The sequence below is a fragment of the Camelina sativa genome, chromosome 3 (genome assembly GCF_000633955.1).
Source record: "Camelina sativa cultivar DH55 chromosome 3, Cs, whole genome shotgun sequence".
Lineage (NCBI taxonomy): Eukaryota > Viridiplantae > Streptophyta > Magnoliopsida > Brassicales > Brassicaceae > Camelina > Camelina sativa.
The window spans coordinates 13,558,149-13,576,840 of NC_025687.1; the positions used below are offsets into that span (position 1 = coordinate 13,558,149).

At 34.6% G+C, this 18,692-nt stretch overlaps 3 protein-coding genes across 4 annotated transcripts in view; 1 reads left to right on the forward strand and 2 right to left on the reverse strand.

Moving 5' to 3' along the window:
• Window positions 1-3,477, forward strand: part of LOC104776949 (26S proteasome non-ATPase regulatory subunit 11 homolog) — a 6,500-nt gene extending 3,023 nt beyond the window's left edge. The window contains exons 1-3 of one of the 2 annotated variants that reach the window (XM_019243718.1): window positions 778-885; window positions 1,429-2,335; window positions 2,925-3,477. In XM_019243718.1, coding sequence (XP_019099263.1) covers window positions 1,458-2,335; window positions 2,925-3,306 — 1,260 coding nt within the window. In that variant the 5' untranslated portion in view covers window positions 778-885; window positions 1,429-1,457 and the 3' untranslated portion in view covers window positions 3,307-3,477. Of the gene's footprint in view, window positions 1-777; window positions 886-1,428; window positions 2,336-2,518 lie in introns of those variants that run through there. The other variant, XM_019243717.1, reaches the window with a different exon arrangement.
• LOC104776951 (dof zinc finger protein DOF1.5-like) lies at window positions 4,328-5,301 on the reverse strand. Its single transcript, XM_010501132.2, has one exon. It carries the CDS (start codon window positions 5,079-5,081, stop codon window positions 4,554-4,556), a length of 528 nt encoding a protein of 175 aa, XP_010499434.1. The 5' UTR covers window positions 5,082-5,301; the 3' UTR covers window positions 4,328-4,553.
• On the reverse strand, window positions 13,115-18,420 carry LOC104776952 (protein SCAR3-like). Its single transcript, XM_010501133.1, has 9 exons — window positions 17,989-18,420; window positions 17,082-17,245; window positions 16,558-16,681; window positions 16,343-16,472; window positions 16,186-16,250; window positions 13,939-16,105; window positions 13,755-13,847; window positions 13,536-13,652; window positions 13,115-13,406 (listed from the first exon to the last, which is right to left on the reverse strand). The coding sequence occupies exons 1-9, from the start codon at window positions 18,129-18,131 to the stop codon at window positions 13,356-13,358; spliced, it is 3,054 nt and encodes a 1,017-aa protein (XP_010499435.1). The 5' UTR covers window positions 18,132-18,420; the 3' UTR covers window positions 13,115-13,355.

Below are 18,692 nucleotides of genomic sequence, written 5' to 3' on the forward strand. Positions count from 1 at the left end.
GTCCTCGTCCAATCACCTGACCCAGAGTGTGGCGAAGTGAACAACCAAGAGTTCCTAAGAAACGCAGCCAGGATCAGTCTCACGGCCAATGATGGCATTGTCTCAAACGAGACTAGAACCATTAACCCACTTGGGTTCATGAGGAAGACTCCTCTCGCTGATTGTCCTCAAGCTTTCAAGGAGCTTGGAATCGTCCCTGACGTCACCTTCTAATTAAGCTTAACATATACATTGCATTACCCCCATATTTTACTATACACATCTCTCAACAATTTTAATTTTTGGATGACTCCTTTTGTTATTATATTAAAAGTTTAACGGTGTTTTTTTTTTTAATATTTTATATTTTTGTGTTCCAACATTCTTTTTTTTTTGTTGTTGTTATATTTTTGGGAATTCCTTGTTTTAAGAATGATTTGATTACCTTCCAATATTAATCTTACCTTTTTTATGGTAAAATTCTCTTTTTATTACTTCTCTACAGAACACATTCCATGATGAAGAAAGAAAAATAAAATACAATCAAATAACTTTCGTAATTCGTAGTTTTGTATTGTATTGGGCTTTTAGTTTGGCCCACTAGGCCTGAATCACAAAACAAGCGTTTTCACGACATGCGTTTGCGCTAAGATCTTTTGCAGCTTTGGGAGTTTGGTTACAAACGCTGCATCCGAAACGCTAGATTTTAAGACGCCAAATTCGAAATTCCTGATAGAAAATGACAAACATACCCTTCATAAAACTGAGAATTAACGAAAAAGCTGTCCATTTATCTTTTCTTTCAAGCCAAATATATCGTATATCTTTTTTTTTTTCTTCTCTTTAGCGTCGTCCCGTCGAAAGCTTTACCAAAATCTCACGCCCGACGATTCTGCCGATTCATCGGTAAAGTCTTGTTCTTGCGAAATTTGTTTAATTTTGCTTATGGGTCTGCCTATCGGATCTAATTTATTTCTGGGTTTTCGTGTTCTTTTTGTTTCGATGTCTTAATAATCAAATCTGGTTCCTTCTCTCTTTCTCTCTCGATAGTTCTAGGGTTTAGCTTTGTTCGATTTGGTTTACCTTAGTGGAGATAAATCAGATTCGTGGATTAGCTCGACTATGTTCTAACAGAGCGGTGCTGGTAGGTAATTGAATGGATCTTAAAAAGTAGATGATTCGAACTGAGTAGTTAGTAAATTACTGAACTATGTCTCTGTGATTCATCTTACTGAACTAAGCTTCGTAATTCAGTTCTTGTTTTTGCTTTGTATGTGTTAGATCTCTAGGCTTGTCTTGATCATTAGATACAGAGGGCAGTGATTACTTTGATCTGATTATCTTGTTATTGTATCAATACTTTGTTCACATCTTAAGAGTAGGAATAAGTCTGAAAAGATAAGTATTTTGAACATTTGTATAAACACATCTATGGCTTTGATGTTGCAGGGATTTGAGTTTGCACAAAAACCACCGCAATGGTTACGTATCCTGCTACCACAGAGACGATTTCTCTGGCTCAAGAAGCCAACAGCTCTGAGGCTATTTCGATACTTTACCAGGTTTTAGAAGACCCTTCTTCATCTCCTGAGGCTATAAGGATCAAGGAGCAAGCGATTACAAACCTCTGCGATCGACTGACTGAGGAGAAGAGAGGTGAGGATCTCCGGAAACTGTTGACCAAGTTGAGGCCTTTCTTTTCGCTAATCCCCAAGGCGAAAACCGCCAAAATCGTCAGAGGAATCATTGATGCTGTGGCAAAGATACCCGGAACAACTGATCTCCAGATCACTCTTTGCAAAGAAATGGTGGAATGGACCCGTGCTGAGAAGCGTACTTTCCTCAGGCAGCGAGTAGAGGCTAGGCTTGCTGCTCTTTTGATGGAGAACAAGGAGTATGTTGAAGCTTTGGCGCTGTTGAGTACTTTGGTTAAAGAGGTTAGGAGATTAGATGATAAGCTCCTTCTGGTCGACATTGACTTGCTGGAGAGCAAACTTCATTTCTCATTGAGAAATTTACCCAAGGCAAAAGCTGCACTTACTGCAGCTAGGACAGCTGCAAACGCTATATATGTCCCACCGGCCCAACAAGGCACCATTGATCTGCAGAGTGGGATTCTTCACGCTGAAGAGAAGGACTACAAAACCGGATACAGCTACTTCTTTGAAGCCTTTGAGTCCTTCAACGCTCTCGGAGATCCAAGAGCGGTTTTCAGTCTGAAGTACATGTTACTGTGCAAGATCATGGTTAGCCAAGCTGATGATGTTGCAGGAATAATCTCCTCAAAGGCTGGACTCCAGTACGTTGGCCCTGACCTGGATGCCATGAAAGCAGTCGCTGATGCTCACTCAAAGAGGTCCTTGAAATTGTTTGAGAACGCACTCCGTGACTACAAAGCACAGCTTGAAGATGACCCAATTGTCCACAGGCATCTCTCTTCGCTTTATGACACGCTTCTGGAGCAAAATCTTTGTCGTTTGATCGAGCCTTTCTCAAGAGTTGAGATTGCTCACATTGCTGAGCTGATTGGATTGCCAGNATGATAAGCTCCTTCTGGTCGACATTGACTTGCTGGAGAGCAAACTTCATTTCTCATTGAGAAATTTACCCAAGGCAAAAGCTGCACTTACTGCAGCTAGGACAGCTGCAAACGCTATATATGTCCCACCGGCCCAACAAGGCACCATTGATCTGCAGAGTGGGATTCTTCACGCTGAAGAGAAGGACTACAAAACCGGATACAGCTACTTCTTTGAAGCCTTTGAGTCCTTCAACGCTCTCGGAGATCCAAGAGCGGTTTTCAGTCTGAAGTACATGTTACTGTGCAAGATCATGGTTAGCCAAGCTGATGATGTTGCAGGAATAATCTCCTCAAAGGCTGGACTCCAGTACGTTGGCCCTGACCTGGATGCCATGAAAGCAGTCGCTGATGCTCACTCAAAGAGGTCCTTGAAATTGTTTGAGAACGCACTCCGTGACTACAAAGCACAGCTTGAAGATGACCCAATTGTCCACAGGCATCTCTCTTCGCTTTATGACACGCTTCTGGAGCAAAATCTTTGTCGTTTGATCGAGCCTTTCTCAAGAGTTGAGATTGCTCACATTGCTGAGCTGATTGGATTGCCAGTCGACCATGTGGAGAAGAAGCTATCTCAGATGATTCTTGACAAGAAATTTGCAGGTACATTGGATCAAGGAGCTGGATGTCTCATCATATTCGAAGATCCAAAAGCTGATGCTATCTATTCGGCTACTCTCGATACCATTGCAAACATGGGGAAGGTCGTTGACAGCCTTTATGTCCGGTCTGCCAAAATCATGTCCTGAGTGAGTGAGTTTGTCGTCGGTCTTTTCTTTCACCCTCTTTTGTTTTTCGGTTTTAGATATCGTTTGGACACAAAGAAACTGATGCTTCTCAATGGAGAAAGTTAAACTGTATGGATTGTTGCCCATTTCTCGTTTCGATTATGATCTTATTATGTCATGGTTTCTTACTTTTTCCTTTAGTGCTTAAAATGTAGGATTTGTGTTCATTTGGTTGTTTGCAGTTTCTTTCTCTATTAGCCTCACAAGTCAACTTTGTGTTCTCGTTTTCCCAAACCTTTACCTCATAACTCATTGATTATTATGAGCTTCGTCCAGCATTTATAAATTCTGACCAACCCAGAACTCAATTCACAGGACCCACAATTTCTTTTCCCAACTCAGGACATGACTTGCACACAAGTCTTGATTTTGTTGTCTCTTCTGTCGTATTCTTTTATGTGATTGCATGATCACAGTAGCTTCTCTGTAGCATTCACCTGATTCTACTCAAGTCAGTTTCTCGAAAATTAAGTTAAAAACAAATTCTGTCTATTAAAATACATCCATGAACCTGATTAGTAGGATTCTTTGGAAAGATCTTTACTTGTTTGTCTTAAGTGGTCTAACTGGAAAACAGCATTTTAGATTGTCCCAATTTATGTTCAATTTTTTTTTTCTTCATAAACACAGTAAAAACCGTATTTCCAGATTTGTAGGTGTCCTCATTATTGTGCGATTGTCAGTTTATAGCTGAAAAGTGAAAACTTAAATGTCCAATTGAATGAGGTTTCTTGGTTTAAAGTTATACTCCATAATCATTTAACTAACTTTACGTACACTTTAACGATGCAATGCTACAAACATCAGCACAATTAAATTGTTACAGGTTAATGAGATTGAGCAATAATACTAATTAAAAAAGTATTAAGCGTATTTAATGGTCAACGTCACCGTCTTTGTTTTTAGAAGAAAAATATGAAATCCCACGAGCTTCAATTTATACAGCTAGAAATATTCAAACAAGAGAACTTATTTGAAATAAAATAAAAAAAGCGACAGCTGTTTAGTAGAGAAGCAAGTATTAAAAAAACCTACTAATTAATTTAATTTAACTAGTTAGTTTTAATTGCTAGCCTGTACGTACTACGTATCCAGTAAATCAAAAGCAAAGCAAATTTAACCACGTTCTTTCCTTTTACGGGTTAAATATAGAAAAAACCACCCAAACCCGAACCCGAAAACAAGACAAATAAAAATGTAAAAAATAGTTAACAAGATTGACCATCCGTGTAACAACGGAGTCTCTTCACCGGATAATCATGCCGGAAACCACCGTGTGACGCCGTGGCGGCTCTCCACTCTTCCACAAGCAAAGCGTCTAGCTCAGCCTGATCAACAGCTCCAGTCGCAGCTCCTAGCAACTCGGCGAATCCACCGACACGTCCGGGAGGTTTGGATTTCCGACGACCCGCTCCGACAGGAACATTCCGGAGAGCTCCACCGGCGGTCCAGTAACGCTGACAGCCTTTGCAGAAGTGTCTTGGTTGGTTAACGTTGTAGTTATTGAAGTAACAGAACTTAGTCTCCATGCTCTTACATCTCGGACATGGGATGATCTTGTCTGGACGCTTCTCAGCCGTCAGATCCGATGAAGATGATCTAACGGAGGTTGTAGGTTGTGTCTCTGGCTGTACTTGTTGCTGCTGCTCTTCTTTTTTTATCGTCTGTGTGATGTTGGCGCTGAATGTTATGGTTTTGCCGAAGAGTTTTATCCCTTGAGAGTCTTGGGTCGCCATTAAAATGAGAGAGAGAGTAAGGGAGAGAGAAGAGAGAGTTGTGATTTAAGTTTCTTGCAGTGATGAAAGAGAGAAGAAGAGACGTTTATAAGAAGAAGATTTCAATCTTTTTTGTAAAAAAGATTTGTATGAAAATGAAAACATTATTATATCTTTTTCGTAGGAAAGGAGAGAAAAGCAATAGTGTTGTAGTAAGGGAGAATATAAAAATATTATGAAAGAATATGTTAGGCGCATTTACTGCTTATTGCATTCAAGGAAATATCGATCCATATATATCAGCTGACAAAATGTGTTGTATTCTTTTGCTTTTTCACCATAATGTGTGTATTTTTCAAACTTTTTCAGTACATTCTTTATAGTCTTTCCGTATATTTTATAGAAGGTATTTTGGAATAGTGATGTTTTAACACTTTTTATTTATTTACATGACTGTTTATCAGAATTTATGTGAATTATATATTTGGTTTTGAATTTACTCCTTTTGCTAATACTATTTCTAAGTCACTAGTAGCCACTATTGTTGAACAACTTGGACTGGAGCCGGGCTTTCCTTTCGTACTATTTGATATTGTTTCAGTTGTTAGCTAAAACATGCAAAAATTCATAACATCATTTCATATGCAGAGAATGAGCTTTGTTTCGTTGCATCAAACGAGTTAAAGCAAACCTACTATAATTAATTTACAAGCTATCTAAATATTTCTTTATATAACTAACTAATTCACAAAATGTATGTTTCAATATTAATTATTGAATATTTTAAAATTGATACTTTTGTGCGACAACGTGATTTGGATAGGGGTACGTGCGTTCTTAATATTTTCTGAATTGGGGTTGTGTCACAGAAACAAAACAAATATCACATTCAAAACCTAATTATGTTATCTATATGATATACTATTTATCCTTTTAAAATTCGCAACAGCATCATCTATTTCTTCTTATTTTCATCGTTGACTAACATTTTTGGAATTATAAATATTTGGAAGTATATATGAGTCGAGAGAGCAACTTGAGTGGTGACTTCTCACTTCTGCTTTACCGCTTGGGTGTAAGGGGTTCGACCTCAATTCTTCAATATGAGATTAAAATGTAAGGTTTAGATCATAGACCAAGAAAATTATATGAAAATCTTTACAAAGTATAATTAACATAAGAAATTAGGGAAAAAAAACTTATGCGATTGCAAAGATTATGTAAGTGAGATTTGGATAAAGCCGCCAAAGAGAAAGAGCGTTTGGTGTGTTGGCGTAGAAAAGGAGAAGAGATGAATAAGCAGCCTGAATGACTAGAGGGGATCAGCTTTCAATTCATCCTTTTTGGCCCCCCTTTTTCCAAGTCATCCTTCCATTTTCTTCATTTATTTATTTCATTGTGTATTGTATAGAAAAATAAATTTCATTAGGAAAATTTTAGTTTCTTCTTTTTCTTGGTAGTATAAGAGTTTCTTTGGATGAAATAATAAAGGGAAAACTGAAATTTAATCGAGAATTTCTCTTTTTTCTCTTTTTTTTTTTTAATTGTGAACTTGGATAAAATAATAATAGTATATGCAAAAATATAGTTCTAGCTGCACTAACAAGACTATGTTAAACTTAAATGGAACATCTATCCCTTCTTGCATGTCATGGTCCGTGGATAGTGGTGAAATTTGACTAATAATTTGTGCAATTCTGCTTGATCAACTAGTAGAACGGTTGAGTGGATATTGCCTTGGAAAAAAAATCAAATAAAGTTAAGCAAAGCATGTTTCTTTAAATATTTTATTTAAATTAACATAATTCACGTACGTTATTTAAATTAAACTCTAAAGCGTTAAAGATGAGAGAAAGGGAAAAAAGAAAAAGAAAGAAAAAAGGAAAAGGAAAGCACTAATCGATGTTCATGTTTCTCTTTATTTTTTTTCTCAAGTTCGTGCTTTTTTTTATACTATATGTTTTTTCTCATTGGTAACTTTATACTATATAGTCGCAAAAGAACAACTTTTAAGTACTTTTAAAAGAGATCGACTTTTTAGTTAAAATATATAGATGAAAGATAAATTTAATTGACATTGCAAAAAGGGAATATAAATGTGCGTATATATTTTACGTTGAAGAAGAATTTCATCCATTGAACTATTTTTGCAAAGTATGCATATAAAGATAATATTCTGATTTTAAACAATTGTATCCATATTCCTCTAAGGGTGACTAGATTTAGTTTATAGCCAAATCGAAGTATTAAAGACAATTAATAAAGTATGTTTTCTATTTACATAGAATACATTTTTTTTCTAGTAATACAACTGTTTTAATTTGATCAATTTTTCTCTAATCATGTTGTACACGTATAAATATTATATTATACGGTTTGTGTGGTGGCAATATGTTATTATTTATTAACTTATTATTGACTAGATTAGGACTCGTCCGATGTCCGAGTTTAAAGTTTTTAAAATAAAACTAAATTTAACAAAGAATATAAAGTAAGTATTTTTAATAAATAAAAACTATCTAATGTGATATCTATATTAACATTTTTGAAGTACATTTTGTGTTATGCCCTTTTAGTTTTGTTTATTTAAAAAGTTATTTACAACATTAAGCCCTAAAAATTTTCCAAAACTAACCGTACTCCAGATTTTGTTTCCTAAATATTTTACATTTGATTACAATTAAAAAAATAACAGCAACCAATATGCAAATAGCAACTATCATATATTTAACCATACATTATGTTGTGTTTTGAAGATATTATATATTTGAATCCTTCGTATACAAAGAAAACAACAAGTACTTGATTAACTTCGATTGACATTTATTTAAATATTATAATTAACATATATAAACTTAATATTAAATTAAATTATTACGAATATGTAAAATTAAAAAAGTCTAAAATACTATATAATGTGGTTATATAGTAGATGAGTTATAAAAAGACATGTTGGAATTAATAAAATATTATTAAATTTGTGTTAATAAGGGTTAAATCCTCATTTAATTATTTATCAACACTAATAATATTAGAATATTTGACATAAAATCAAGTTGATTTTACTAAAATTTTATAAAATAATTAATTCATTAGGAAAAATGTGACTTATAAATTACTGATTATGTATTTAGATCCTTTATTTTTTTGTTGTAATAATTAAAAATCAAAATAAAATTTCAAACACTAAACAAAACAAACTAAATAACAAACAAATGGTCATGAAGTGTCTTGCAGGTTAAAAAATAATATAAATATTTAGCTGCACAACAACCTGAAAATTTAGTTATTCCTATATTTACAAAACATCCAATATTTAACAAATAGATGCAGCATAAAATATAAATTATAATAAAAGTTATATGCATGCGGTGTACAGCGGGTTAAAATCTAGTTTGATGTAAAAAGTGCGACTCTGCGGTTGAGACTACTAATCACATTTTTTTTGAATGCCCTCACTCTTGTAAAGAAAACCATAGTAGAGATTGTCAAGATCGTGAAAGATGTGTGCGGCTCAGTTCCTGAGAATAATGGAAATACCTACCAGCATCACCTTGCCACGATCGTTGTCAATGCATTCAGAGGCAAGAAAAAACTGAAAGACGTTAAGAAGAAGAACTAAAGAAGAAGAGAAGAAGAAGAAGGTGAGTTAAGTTTAGTGTCCAGAGTTTAAGGAATGTATTAGTTTTAAGGGATGTAGTAGTTGTAATATCTAATGTAGTAGTTTAATTAATGTCTAAGAGTTTGAGTTAAATTTAATGGAGTTAAAAGCTTTTAAAGACAAACTTTAAGTTTTGGCATTATTAATTAATCAACTTATATCAGACCAAAATTTGACTAACCATTGAATCTGTATCTTCGTTTAACGCCAAATCATATAACTTTGTGTTGTATTCTTAAACAATGATCGATAGTTGTAAAATCGACGGAAGACTGAAATCAAAAATGGAAAAAAACATATTATAGACTATGGAAAGAGATCGATGAACCAGTTCGGTTTATTAATGTCAACATTGATTGTAGTGCAAAATATCCTAATTTGGGATTCGAGATAAGAAGAAGAAAGAAGAGTGGGGAAGGGGAACTTCACCAATGGCTTTCTCCTTATCCACTTCCACTATAGCTTCGACTTCTTCGGGTTTACGGAATCCTTTTTCCAACGACAAAAATCAGTGTCGCTCTCTCTGACTCTGCATATGGTTCAATGAGACGGATTCAGTGTGCCCTTCGCAGCTTCTCTCCACTGCTCGATGAGTTTAACTCGCTCGAGTCTTTCCCACTATTTTCCATCTCTTGTCAAATACGAAGGCGAATTGTCTTACCAGTGTTTTGTATTCTCTTATCTCTGAAGTTTCTTTTGTAAACTCCTACCCTCCGCCTTGGACAACTAACCGAGGAATTTCCTTTTAATTTATTGTTTGGTTGAAAAAAAAAGTAAATAGATACACTTTTAGTTAAAGAAATCGTTGTAGATGAGTTCAAAGTTATTAAAGTTAAACTAAATTTAAAAAATAATATATATTTAATTCTTTTCGTAAGTAAAAACAATGTATTAAAGTAAAGAGATAAACTTTTAGTTATAGAAAATAATCGTTTTTTTTGCTATAATACACTAATGTATATCTATTTACAAATTTACTATCTACATTACCACTAATAGTGTATTTGTACACACAAATATATTTTACTGTTAAAATATACTCTTTAGTTTTTACTACTACCAACAAATTGTCTTTATAAACACATTAAATAATCTATTCTATATCTCTTCACTTTTAACATTTTTATAGTTACAAAATTGCATACGTTAATCTTACGTAAACCTAACTTATATATTACAATAGCAGTCTTCTTGAATAAATTATTTGATTGGTGAAAAAATATGAAACGATCAATTTTTTTTTTAACTTCAACAATCTCTTTCTTTATGAAAATGTGAGTATTTACATTTTTTTAGAAACAGTAATTAATTGTATAATTAATTAGATAAAATAATATAATTTCTTTATAGTTTTAGATAAAATTAGGTTTTCTTTTTTCTATTTTACTTTTATATAAAACTTTTTTTTGGTAAGTTTTGAATTTTTACATTTTTAGAATTGACATGTGTCAACATCTGAATGATATAATTGACACGTGTCACGATTTTGTTAATGAATAATTTTGATATCAAAATAACCCGAACCTGATAGGAACCGAAGCTGAACCCGATCCGAAATTATATGAACACCTGTTCGGATCTTATATTAGTAAACTTGAAAAACCCGAACCCGAATTATCCGAACTGAACACGACTGAACACCCAAATGCTCAGACCTAGTATTATACAAAACAAAGGAAGTTTATATATATATACACGCACATGTAATTAGTTGTACCTTGTAAAGGTGGATTATCTTTTCTTACGCCATTTTTTTTCTTTCTTCTTTCTTCTTTCTTCTTTCTTTAGGGTTTCAATGGATTTGGTGACTAACTTTTGTTGGTTGCCCATTTTTTTTCTTTTCTCCTTTCAAATCTTAAACTTTTCAGTATGTGCTTCTTTTGGGTTAGCAAAATTCACTTTATATAAAAAGCACTCTTTACAAAGAAAAGCAAAATCTTTTATATGGGGTTTGTTCTTTAATCCTATCTTTAATAAAGTGATTTTAAATTAATTAGACGAATAAAGGAAATAAATTAGATAAATATTTTTTCTCTTTAATGCCTATTACAGTGATATGACTCGTACTTTATTGATCTTATATAGAATAAATTAATGATTTGTATTTGAACTTGCCGGATTATGCTCATACATATTTCAAAATAATTAGAGAGCATCGACTAGGACATATAGTCTAGTTGTTTATATTAACATCGTAGGTGTATCACTCACTATCCAAATTCTAATTTCGAACTCGTATAACTTAGTCCAGATCAAATACAAAGATAAAGGATAAAATTAGTTTGTTTTCATGGTTGTGCATAAAATGTAAAAATTTTAGCTCTATAAACGTATGCGTTAGCTTTAAGAGGAAAACACATTTGATATTAACAACAAGGTTCTTTCCGAGGGTTACAACTTCCAATACTAATGGTTATAGACAGTAAAAAGGAGACATATCCATAAAATTAATAAAGCCAATGATGTTTGATTATTGCTAGATAAAGTGGGATGAATTTATAAATAAACTTTATACGTGTTTAATGTCGTTGGGAAAAAGGGGCACTTTCCTTGAGGGTACATGCTTTGGAAATCTTTACTTTCGATTTAGAATTATAACTTAAAGAGGAAAGGAAAAGAATTGAGGATAATTAATTAAAATTGTTGAACAAATGAACACAGTCCAAAGTAGGAATTGGCATGTGAAAGGTTATTGTTGAATTTTGAAATACACATTACCTGATTTAAGTTTTATGGATAATATAATTTTAGTATTTGTTAGCCAAACATATATTGGTTGTCATTCTGTTATCTCTATATCCAATGGAAAAAAAAGAAGTAATTATTTTAGTTAAACATCATGTATTGTTTAAAACTTTGGTGTGCTACATTGTTTTGGGATTGAACTCAAGACCTAATGTAGCCATGTAGGATACTAAATTCTTGATCAATCATTAAACATGCATTTTCAACAACAAGAAAAAAAATGTGTAGACACAATTATGTTGTATGTTTTATCACCCAGTTGAAAATTATAATTTTGTCATCCATACTTGCATAGTCCAAAGATGAAGCAATAATTTTTTTTTTACCACAACAAAACTGTTAGTTCAATTTCCCATCACATGTCCACAAGCAAATTTCTAAGATTTAATATTCCATATAAATTAATGCGAGACAGACATTAAGAAAATACTAATACAGTTCACAGACGAACATAATCTTCTATTATTTTAATGTTTTGATTCAAGTGGCAAAAAATATAAGAAAACAATTAAAGACCACAACATAAGCGAACTTCACGGCTTAGATGTTTTGAGATCTCTCTATTATCTTCTCCGAAGTCTCTTTTACTTGCCAACTCACTTTTTAATGTTTCTTTATAACCAATAATTTTTTTTAAAAATCTTTTAATATTTTCTCCCACAACCTTTTTAAACTGCGATTGCTTCCAGAATCGATAGCACAGCTGACACAAAACTGATCCTCTTCAATATAGTTCAGAGACCGAATAAAAAAACGTATGTTTTTATAATGCATTTTAAACAAAAACTATCTATTATTAATTTCCACTGCGTAAAAAAAATCGTAGCATATTAGCTTCTTTGTTTTCTCGTTTCGTGAAGATATATATCACGTACGACAAAATCTACTATATCAACTTACACAATACACACATGAGAGATTCGACAAAATAAGAATTGCTTGTAGAACAAGATTAAACTCTTTTCTAGGTTTGTCCCTCCGCAAGCTAAGGTTTCGTGCATTGAGTAATTAAGAGAAAAGAACTAGAGTCTTAATTAAGCAAATATCAGATTTTTGGATAGAATTAGGAGATTGTTAGAAGATGCACCTAGCGTATTAAGATATCGAATTGATCTTAGTTTTTATGGTAGGGTCGTCATTTTGGGAACCACGTGTATCAAGTTGAATCGATGTTATGCTATACTGCTATGGAAGAAATCAAGATGAATACAATGAAAGATGTTACAACACATCAAGAATCCAATTGTACTCTTTTATTTCATGAGAAGAATCGATTATCACTGACTTGTGTTCGCATTTGATGCAAGAAGTCTCCAGTTTTGGTCTCCTTTCCATTAGTCCTTTGTCTATCCTCCCTGACAATATTCTTTAGATGGACCTGTGAGAACATATGCTTCTTAATCGTAATTTGAAATATATCGAATAGCCGGAAACGTGAATCCCTATGTTGTTTTGTCATTCGATGTTGCTATTGTGTCGACTTGCTTTGATGATAATATCAAATTAGTGGGTAGTACATAGTACATAGTACTTAGAAAAAGTAGTCATAGAAAAATGAGTTAACTACCTAATATGATTTGCGTTTGATGTGTTAATTGCATATCATAGTTGGTTGAAATCAAAGGTGAGTTTGTTTTTCCTCAAGGTGGATGAGAAAAATAGCCTTTACTCTAGTTTTTATTCCTTGAACTACTTTATTCTTTTCAAGATACAAGATCAGTAGATCACACACGACAAAATTTACGTATCATGTACACACCACACATTAGATATGATACAATGAAAAAAATGCATGCAGGACTAGCTTAAAACCCTTTTCCGTATTCTATGTCGTTAAGAGATTAGATTACAAAGATGAACTGGAATCTTTGATCAAAAGGTGTTTTTTTTTAGGTATCGCTCCATGTATCGCTTTCATCTCCATCTTTGCTAGCTACAGCCTGATAAGAAGAAAAGATAGTGAGTGATAGATAATGTTGTGTTGGATTTAGGACAAAAAGCACTTAGATTCTGAAATAAAGATTAGATTTGCTTTGGATATATATCGATGCAGATATTAGAGGATGGACCTGGCGTATTGAGTTTGCTTTCTCCAAAATCGCGCTGATCTTAGTGTTTATGATAGGCTCAGTTGTTGTGGGCGCGGATGACGTCGTTGTCATGACCACTGGTCTCAGGTTGAATTGCTGTTTATGATTTGAAAGAAATGAAGAAATGAAGCAAAAGATGATACAACAAATCAAGAATCAGCACATAACTTTTTTCAGATAAAGAACATTTGCACTCACCTGTGTTCTGATTTGTTGCAAGAAGTCCCCAGTTTCGGTCTCCTTTGCGTTTTCACTTTGTTTCCCCTCCCTGACATTATTCTTCAGATGGACCTATGAGAACATATGCTTGTTAGGATTCGTAAATTGAACTGACCCACACTGCACTAAAGTAGGAAAAAAAGAGTGCAAATTATCTCCGTACCTTAATTTCTGGTTTAGGAGCAGATGTCACCATGCTAGGCTGTTCTTTGTTGACTGTAGGCAACGAAATATGCTTCTCAAAGGCGAACCTTAGAACGTCTTGTAATTGTAGGGACTGTGTTTTATCTTCAGTTTTCTCTGAAGGTGTCTTTGAAACCATCCATTGCACAGGTGGAAATGGCGGTGGTAAGGGCTCAGCAGGATTTTGGAGGTATGATAGGTTTAGGGCATTAGTACCACTTTCTGATATCATCTCTAGAGGAGAAACTTCAGCATTGTTGTCAACATGCCTCATCTCATGGAAAGAATCATATAGCTCTTGCTCTTTCCTTTCATGGCTGTCACTAGATTCTTCCCACTGCTCAGAATTCGATACGGAGTGATTATCGCTACGATAATCATCGCTATCTGACATGTAAGGAGAGGATCTACAAAACGTGTCATCGTCTGAATAAGAATCAGGAAGGAAAGTAGCAGCCTCTGGAAGCAACTGAAACGAAGAGAATGTATTATAGTTGCTGTCCCCATCTGAAAATTTCAGCTTCAGTCTGGAAGCCTGAAGGGTGTCAGCGGGACTGAGAGATATTTTCATGTGTTGAAGAGGCGGGGACGAAGTACTCCAATCAATAGGAGCTTCATCTCTGAACGGATCCATTAAGGTTTTCTCATTAAAGTCTTGGTCACAAAACCTCATCTTCTCTGTATTCACTTCATCATTCTCTGGAATCGTTGCTGCCACAGTCTTTCTATCAAGGGCAAATGAATCTTTTCTGCGGAAACTATTGGTGAGTAACTTGTGGCTGAGTCCAAAAACTCCGTAAAAAATCTCATCGCACTCTCTTTGGTCTACAACACTCGTGCCTTCGCCATCTGAACAATTTTGATCTTGGGTTCCTGGCGTTGCTAAGCTTGATTTATTCAGAACATTTCTATCTGAAGCATTTTCAACTAGATCGTCTGATTTATCTTTTTCAGCTTCCTTGGTATTGCAATCTGGACTGAAAGAACTTGACACAGCCAAGACTGGAGGTTTCGATGGCTTCAGTCCCAATAAACCCCCATTAGTCCATATTCTAATGGCTTCGATATCACTAGAAGTTTCAGCTTCTGATTCTTGGTTTTCCTGTAAGCCATGATGAATCAAGGGGTTTGATGAACCAGCTAAGCTGTTCTCGAGACCTGGCACATATGTAAATGTGATGCTATCTTCTCCACCAGAATTGTTACGCTTATTATCCTTCTTTGCACAAAGATCATTTTGTTGGAAGCGGTTGATATCTGACCACACCTGTGGGTCTTGGCGATTCGTTTTATCAGATGCATTTTCCAATGATGCATTCTCCTCATTTTTAAAACCGTAGTCCACAAACCCATCTGTTCTACAAAAATCTTTAACACTGTTTGAAGTATGTTCTATTTCTTGCTCACACACTGACTTTTCCAACCTCTCATCTACAACACCACAGGAACTGCGCACTACTTCTTGCCTAGTGTGGAGCCTTAGATCATTTTCAGGTTCGGATTCGATAGTATTAAGCGCATCAACAAAACAGTCCCCTTCGCTTTCAGTCTCATGTTCAGTATCCCTCAGTTCCCCCACAACAACCTGACCAGTTTTTATCTCTCTTACCTCATCCATTCTAGTACGATTTTGTAGTCCTGATTCTGATTTATCATTTCCAAGGTCCTTAGAATGGAAATCTACTCTACCAGTCCCTTCTCTGCAGCTTGTTTTTTCTTCTAGTGCATCCACAACAGAGCTCGTCTCCATCTTTTCAGAAACTTCATCTGTCTGCAAACCAAGAGATTCCAATATCTCCGCTTTCTCATCCCAACTAACGCAAGAAGAGCCATGAGCAGCTTGCCCTTGCGAAGGACTAAACAGGGAATTATCATATGCATCTTCGGTTTCACATTCAGAAATAACTGACGCGATAGTGCAAGACCTCGGTGTCAAGCTGGATGAAACAAATACCCCTTTAGATCTTTCTCCAGTCTTCAATGAAGAGGTTGCGGTTGAAAGGCATTCAATGTAGCCAGAACCAGTTCTGGACTCAAAAGAGCGAGAATGATGATCTTGAAAATCAGATCTTTTTTCCATGTCACTGGTTGAGGTGGTTTTAGAAGAAGAGGTTTGTCCACTGAAGCTAAATGAAGTAAATGTCTTCCTGGAGTAAATTCCATGTCTTAGTTTATAATTCTTTAGATGCACAAAAACTTAAACATTCCAATAAAATCTATATGTTACCTGGCATTCTGGTTAGCAATGGAAGCCAAACGTGACATATCTCGACTCCTTGATGAAGATTTTTTCTGCGGTCCATGAGAGAAAGCAGATAATTAATTGTCAAGCAAAGGAGAATACTAAAGAAAAAGGTTCACCGATTCAGTCTGAGAAAACACACCTTAAGTTTACAATGCTTCTTATCTTTTTGTAACTTCTTGTTTCCTTGAATCAGGTTGCTTGATGCTCTTCTGAAATAAGTAGGATCGGAGTATCGCTTCAAGCAAGATCCAGGACCATTTATATCAAATCTGAGGAAATAAAGCAAGGAATCAGTTTAACATGATGTATCATAGTACATACATATCAGACATGATATTTTAGCCTGAAGCATACTTATCAAGCCAGTGCAATCGTGGAGGATCCTTGCACTCTTCATAGGAATCCATAATCATGTGAGGCAAGTCGTCGTAAATTAAGTGATTTTGCGTAATTGGGATACGAGGATGCCATTCCAGACCTGAAAACACCATAAAACTCAATAATTTCACAAGATAAAAAAAGGTAAAACCAAACACTGACCACTTCCCTCACCAACCATTACTTCGGAGGTTCCAATACAATTACAAAATTTGCTAACAAGAAAAAAACAACTAATAATGACATTTTAATTTTCAGTTAATCTATTCTAAAGTCTTGCAGGAATTTATAACTAAGTCAATCATTCCAGATCCTAAACTAGCCTTCACGAGGGGAAATTTAGTATAAGGGTAAGTGAAAAAGCATATGAACTGGGCCTACAATGAAACTAAGTGGATGACAATTTTAATTAACATAATAAATGTGGAAACCTAACAAGTATCAGACACCCTGGGTCAAGACAATAAGAAGATTGACAAGAGAGAAGAAGACAAAAACACCTCCTGTGTAAGCAAAATGTATATGAGTTGTCTGTGCAAGCATCGCCTTTTCTAGTGGAGGCACTGTAGCTTCAATATGCTGCAATCTGATCTTTAATTGATTGCTTCTTGAAGCTGTAGCCATAACTTCCTCCTGTATCCCATGAAATATCTCTGCAGCAAACCTGATTTAAGAGAAAGAGCAAATCCTTAAGAAAGTTTCTAGCTTATGGTTTTTAACTAATTCCAAGATAAACCCTATTGAACCAGAGACCATTCAAAACCCAAACTAAACAACACTTTTGATAATTCAGCAAGATCTTATATAGCAATTGGCTACACAGAAGCTTGATGAACCTTTTGATCCAGAGACCACTCAAACCCAACTAAGCAACAATTTTGTAATTCAGCAAGATTCTATCTAGCAATTGGCTACACAGCAGCTTGATATCAGAGCCGACATAAAGTGTCACCACATGAGGAGTTGTTCAGAAGCATAAACTAAGCAAAGGAACAATGACAAAACACACCAAAGATGGATAAGGATTGATAAACAATGAAGAAAGCTTCTTTCTTTTAGCTAAACCCTAACTCAAAAACTTCACTGAGAAAACTTGGAAAAACAAAAATCATGCAATTTGTAATTATCTCAAACAATGAGTTCCCATTTCCCAATTTGTAACCTTTTTTTTTTCTTTTTTTTTCTTTTTTTTTTTTCTTAACAAACCCAATTTGTAATCTAGAAAGCCAATTGGGTAAGCTTAAACCAGTAAAAAAAAAAAACAATACTTTCATGCAAAGTAATGATTTTTTCATCTCTAACTTCACCATTAGCTCAAAGAATCATTCAACAGTAAGACCCACATTTTTTTTTTATATATTGAAGGAAGGAATTAGAGAGATTTGAAGGCTCGAATCAAATACTTACTCAGCAAGATTACCAAGCTGACGCAAGATCCCAACAAGTCCAGTAATTGCAACACCATTGAGAATTGCTTTGGGGTCTTCACGATCGACATTTCTATACACATCGGTTTGGCTCATACCGTATACATTCCTAGAAAATGGCATCTTTTTTTGCTCTACAAATCAAAGTACAAAACCGTCACACATTGAGATAAAAGCAGGAACAGAGCTGTAAAAAGATTTGGAGAAAAGAATCAAAAAGGTGTCTGTCAGGTGAGGAAGAATTAGAGAAATGGGGTTTTGATGAAAACAAGAAAAGGTTAATAATGATTGTTTATGGGTTTCGGGTGAGTGAGATTGATGATGAGGCAGCTTAACTGCTCAAAACAGAGAGGGAAATTTTGGAGGCAGAGACAGAGACTGAGAGAGAGAGAGAGAGAGAGAGAGACATTGACATTGCCAATATCACAAGCCATTCCTTTTCCAATTTCATTTAACAGTGAAGTTTACACAGAAAAACGAAAAGACTTAAATACCCTTGGGGTTTGTGTGTTATTACGTGATGGGATTTTGTGAAAAAGAAGAATTTTATTTTGTTTTTTGATTTTTAAAGATAAACATGTTATTGGTTCGCCCGATTTATATATATATCAAACATGAATTGCCATTTGGCGTAGGAACATTAAATTTTGCAAAATTTGATTACAGAATAAAATTATACTAAAA

Bases quoted from the DNA above. Each gene is read 5' to 3' on its own strand.
- LOC104776951 (XM_010501132.2), bottom strand. From the start codon at position 5,081: ATGGCGACCCAAGACTCTCAAGGGATAAAACTCTTCGGCAAAACCATA.
- LOC104776952 (XM_010501133.1), bottom strand. From the start codon at position 18,131: ATGCCATTTTCTAGGAATGTATACGGTATGAGCCAAACCGATGTGTAT. The intron at 16,251-16,342 runs GTGTGTTTTCTC...CATGGACCGCAG, and splicing joins AGAAGCATTGTAAACTTAAG to AAAAAATCTTCATCAAGGAG. The intron at 13,653-13,754 runs GTGAGTGCAAAT...AATCATAAACAG, and splicing joins TGCAACAAATCAGAACACAG to CAATTCAACCTGAGACCAGT.